Raw genomic sequence first — 5,390 nt, forward strand, 5'->3', positions numbered from 1 at the left:
TTAAAACCAGAAAATAAAATTTTAATTTATTATTAATTTATACGCCCTCTCATGACAATGAACACAAGAAAAGAAAAAAAAAAAACGACCTCCCATCAACTCCCTGATCATACATGTAACCAAACCACGATATCTTCGTCTAATTTTACATGGCGGAATCGCCGACGATCTTGGCAGCCGCCCGACTATGGCTCCTCTTCGAGTGTCTATGATGGTGGTGGCTGCCGCTGAACTTGACCCTCCCCGTGTCCTTGAACCGCCTCTGCTCTGACGGGAGGATGACGCACTCCGGCGGGGGAACGGGATACCTCAATGTGTCGTGGCAGTAGGAGTAGGTCATGTACTTCTGCCGGAACTTCCGCATGGCCACCCGTCTCTCCGGCGTGATCACGGTGTAGTCCGCGCTGTTGAGCTTCGCGGTCTCGTCGTCACAGTCGTTGGAGGGGCGCTGCTGGATGGAATTGACGCGGCAGCCATGGAGGGTGAGGTCGTGGAACTCGGAGACGAAGGGGGCGTACTTGTAGTCAACCTTGTAGCGGCCGCCGTTGGTGGCCCAAGTGGAGCCGTCCCAGATGGTGGCGTAGAGGGACATGGGCTTCGATGGGTAGTCGCTTCCCATGGCTTCGTTGCGAACGATCTCACGGATTGGAACCTCGTCGATGTAGAAGCTGATCATGAAAACAAAAATTTTATCACTAGAAATTCCAGATAATTTTTCTTGATCTTATCAAAATGAACTTTTTTATTATTTAAGAGATATTAAAATAAGAAAAAGTAATTCTAACTTGATCAATATCACAAGCATGAAAATAATGATTTTTTTTAAAAAAATCCTAATTAAATATATAAAATTCATAGCTTAAAATATTTTTAAACAATATTTTATCTATCCAATAAAATAAATAAACATTATTTAGTTTTATTTTAATGTCTCAATGCATATATGATTCGTTGATAAACACTGGCACTGTCACCACTACAGACGATGCTGAAAAGAAACTGAAGTGAAAAGATTAGTTTTAAGTTTACATTAATTAAGATTAAACAGAAAAAAGAAAACTTAATTAATACTTTCGCTTTGGACGCTCACGATGGCTCTGATTTGTTCTTCGCCATTAATGACAAATTTTAATCAACAGTAGAGAATTGAAAACTGGGGGAGAGCCTTCGCAGTCAAGACCACCTAAGAAGACTTCAGCATGAAGCCATGACAGCAGTAAATCCTGACCCGGAAATTCAATTTAAACGTAGAAACGATTCAGGATTCAGACACGGGAGAGTTCAAATTCGACGCTCCCGTTTCTGAGAAATTTCAGTTTAATGTCACAAGAGTCGTCTCTGATGAAACGGAAGCTCACGTTTTTCATCGAATGGTTACGCGGGTTACCAGTAAAAGTTGCAGAAATTAAACGGAAGAGTTTGATTGTCAGAAAGATAGGTGGTTGAGAGTTGGTAGAAGCTTACATGATGTTCGTCTCCGTCCAGAGAATGCTGTAGCGGTGAAATTCCTGAGAAGGGTCGAACCAGAGAGTGTATCTCTCTTCTCTTCCTCTGTTTGTGCTTCCGTTGCCGTATAAATTCGTCTGTACACGCCATTTTCTTCCTCTTATGTTGCCCAGAAACTCGAAATCCAATTCATCGTGGGTCTTCTCAAACATATCTCCGTTTGATGTCTGCGCAAATCCAAGAAACTATCATCGTAAGAAAAACATTTTGAATATGAATCCCTGGATTAGGAAAACAGAAAGCAGTGATAACAAGATTGTAATGGAAAAAAGTCAGTTTCCCAGCGGAAATATAAAGCAAAACGGCGTTCCGCTTTACACCATAAAATAACCCACGTCACGAAACAATCCAATTTCTGTTCGACAAAACTCATGTGTCCAGAAAGAAGAAATCACGTATCAGTCCGACAAAACGAACCCAGATAAACCTACGTAAAAACTTAAATAAGAAAATTCGAAATCCTTCAAACTCACATAGAACGCGACGACGATTCCTGCTGTGTAATCCGACGGCAGCTTAATGGAAGCGCTGAAGAACCCATGATTGTAATAATCAGAAGAAATAAACCCAGACCCTGAAAATCAATCCAAACAGCAAAAATCAGCAAAATTGTTCATTTTGCGTTCTGAACACACTTAATTACCTACCCGTAAAACGGTCGAGGAGAAGACGGATAGAGTTCCCGTCGGACGCCCGGACGAGGTTCCCGTCGCCGAAGAGAGGTATGTAACCTTCATCGAAACTAATGGTGGAGACGTTGAAAGCGAGAGCGGAGGCCGCGAAGAGGGAGAGAGAGAGCAGAAGCAAGAGGGAAGAAGGAAGAGGAGGAGGAGCCATTTTCCCTCTCTTGAATGATCTTTTCTTTGTTACCCTTTTTTTCTTTCAGTTTTCTTCCTCGCTTCTCTCCGCCTAATATAAAACAGATTGGAATTATAAAAGGCTGAGGAGAGAGAAAGCGTGAACTGTCTTCCACCGTTGTTTATGCAAGCGAAAGAGAACGGCCATCGTTTCTCACACTAGAAATATGACCGAATTGCCCATCAGTTTGAATCGATTTTCTAGGGATTTCAAAGGGCAGGGGGGTTTCTTTGGTCTTTACATTTTCCTTATTTAAAAAAATCATTATTTCTGTTTTTCTAAATGAAGGAAAAAACGAGAAGAAAATACGGTCGGCTGGTTTTCTTCCTTTTTCAAAAATAGAATATTTTTTTTTCATTTTATCATTTTTTTGTTGTTTTCTATTTTAAAGTTTTTTTTGTTAGAGATATAAAAAAGCTTCTCTTCTTTTCCACCCATTTATTTATTTTAAATAAAAATGTAATTTTATCGAATTATAACTAGAAATAGGCATTTTATTAAAGTGTAAACAGACGCGGTTTGTTGTTCACATAATAAATGGATTACCAAAGCCTTCGTCTAAGCGTGGTGGAAGGAAGAGTTAATGAAGAAGGCGGCAAAGCTGAAAATATATCTCCACCAGATTTCTTCTATTACACGTCATCTTCGGATGGAAAAAAAAAATCGAAGCTTTTAATTTAAAATTTGCCACTCTGTCTTAATCATCGCGTTAGTTAAAGGTCGATTTATAAAAGCAGGCAGGCGAGAAGCGTCACAATCCCTTTCATTGCGAATAAAATACGACCGAAACCACAATCTCACACACGAAACGAAATATAAAAAATTATTAAAATAAATAAATGTTTGTTATTCTGCATGCATGCTAGTATCTGCTCCCATCGGATTCCGAGTTAAGATTTATGAATCTGCATGGTGGTTGCGTTCGGTTGACAATAGATGGGATCAGAACCTTGTGGGCCCGTCACTATTTCTTGAGAGGGGACAAGTCTCATGTATTGGAAGGTTTTTGGGTGATCAAAAAGAGGTTAGATTAATCTGGATAATTGGGATTAATTTTACTTGCAAATTAATAACTTCAAAATAGAACCTACTAAAGCAATTATTAGCGTATCTAATCAGTCAAATAATATTGAAGTAGGACATAATTGCAAAATGTTAGTCAAAGATTAGAATGAATCTTGCTTCCTTGAAGGCCCGAATTGACAAAGGATGGATATGCACGTAATCTGCCCACATCCACCCCATGAAGAGGACACGTCTCAAATGTTGTGTGAATTTGAAGCTATTTAGATAATAAACGAGCTTAAACTTAAATTAATATCTAAAAGTTTGAGTTCGTAATTAAGATAAAATAGAAAAGTTGCATTAAAATAAAAACTGAGTCGGGCATAACTTTTTTTGTGATTTTTTTTAATTAAATCTTTGAAAGCATTTATTAATGGGTATTACCAGTCTAATACAATATTAAAGATGATAATTATTTGTTTGTAGCTTAGCTGATCTCAGTATAATAACCAAAAAGTTAGAATGATGAACAAATGGACATTAATTTGTAGCACAGCGTGGTCAAAGAGCAACATGTGTCGGTTAATAGTTAATAAGAATAAGCTCACTAGGAATCTATCCTCGATCAAACATGACACGAGTCAGTCCTTTACACATGTTATAAACTGATTTTGTCACAGACTCAATGAGGCGATTGGATCCAATTCAACTGAGTTTAATCACCAATTGAACCCTAAGAACCTTCACTTATTAGGGTTTTTTTATTATTCTTTATTTCACTTAGTTAAATAAATTTTATACATTATAACGATTTTTAATTCTTTTGATTTTTTTGGAATTTTAATAAAATTAAATGAATTAAATTACATCGTGGACTAACACGGGGACGGTCAAGGATATAAGAATAGGGCAAGAAGGAATGGGGTTGGATTTCTAATCCTATTCAAGTTCTTTTGTGGTTTACACTAGGTTGCAAGTGGAACTTCAGGTTTGAGATCTAGGTTCTATTTTGGATTTGGCTTGAAATTTTCAAAACAAAATCTAACGAAAATTTCTAAAATTTAGATCAAAATTGGATTTATACATCATGCTTCTTCTAAGAGCATAAGAATAGTCAATCTTATGAACAATATAAAGAAAGACACCTCATCTGCACATACAAAGGATGTGCCAAGCCTGAATACTCTAGAATAAAATCTATTGTATATGTGTCACTTTATTACTTGTAATTCTGACATATTGTTACAAAGAATATTCTCACTTGATGTATATAAATACCCACTCTGTATTCAATACGAAATGACAAGAAAGAAACATTTCTTTACAATTTTACACAATTTGTTTGTTCTTTTTATGGTATCCAGAGCCTTCTAGGACTCACGCCCATTGTTTCTGGTGTTTTTCAGTCCAAGCTCAAAAGCTTTCTTCCATGGCTGAAACTCTCAAACGTTTTGTCATTCCTCAAAACAACAATGCCTCTCCAAACGTTACTCTTCCCTCTTCCATCACAGTGAAATTAACTCATGGTAGTTATCTTTTGTGGAAGGCACAAATCATGCCTTACCTCAAAGGACAAAATCTATTCAGGTATCTTGATGGGACAATTCTTGCCCCTCAAATGCTTGATAAAAGTACTCAGCAAATTACCCCTGAGTTTCTTGCTTGGTAACGATAGGACCAAGCTGTCATGAGCATCCTTATCTCCTCCTTATTTGACCCCTTGATAACACATGTTCTACAAGCATCCACTTCTAGAGAAATATGGGATGTTCTTGTAGATTTGTTTGCTACAAATTCTCAAGCTCGCATGATGCAAGTTCAAATGCAGCTTACTGCCCTCAAAAAGGGTTCGGACTCCATTGCTGAATATTATCAACGGGCCAAGCTCCTTCAAGATACCTTTGCCATGGCTGGTAAAACTATCTCCTCCACTGATTTCATTACTTTTCTCATGGCTGGCTTGGGGATAGACTATGATTCAGTTGTGACTTCGATTACTACCTGTGCTGATCCTCTAAATC

General features: G+C 37.8%; 1 protein-coding gene across 1 annotated transcript; it reads right to left on the bottom strand.

Annotated features, from left to right (window-relative positions):
• On the bottom strand, positions 1-2,398 carry LOC137948296 (probable xyloglucan endotransglucosylase/hydrolase protein 30). Its single transcript, XM_068794334.1, has 4 exons — positions 2,154-2,398; positions 1,980-2,080; positions 1,465-1,673; positions 1-668 (listed from the first exon to the last, which is right to left on the bottom strand). Exons 1-4 carry the CDS (start codon positions 2,341-2,343, stop codon positions 146-148), a joined length of 1,023 nt encoding a protein of 340 aa, XP_068650435.1. The 5' UTR covers positions 2,344-2,398; the 3' UTR covers positions 1-145.
• Positions 2,399-5,390: the final 2,992 nt, after the last annotated feature.

Source organism: Aristolochia californica, unplaced genomic scaffold (genome assembly GCF_029961685.1).
Source record: "Aristolochia californica isolate CCGP_79_NKW_82.1479 unplaced genomic scaffold, dmAriCali1.0.hap1 SCAF_13, whole genome shotgun sequence".
Lineage (NCBI taxonomy): Eukaryota > Viridiplantae > Streptophyta > Magnoliopsida > Piperales > Aristolochiaceae > Aristolochia > Aristolochia californica.

What these genes read in the sequence shown, in the direction of transcription:
- LOC137948296 (XM_068794334.1), bottom strand. Translation starts at nt 2,343, where the DNA reads ATGGCTCCTCCTCCTCTTCCTTCTTCCCTCTTGCTTCTGCTCTCTCTC. An exon ending in TCTCCTCGACCGTTTTACGG is followed by an intron (nt 2,081 to 2,153) that starts GTAGGTAATTAA and finishes ATTGATTTTCAG; the next exon opens with GGTCTGGGTTTATTTCTTCT. An exon ending in GAATCGTCGTCGCGTTCTAT is followed by an intron (nt 1,674 to 1,979) that starts GTGAGTTTGAAG and finishes GGATTTGCGCAG; the next exon opens with ACATCAAACGGAGATATGTT.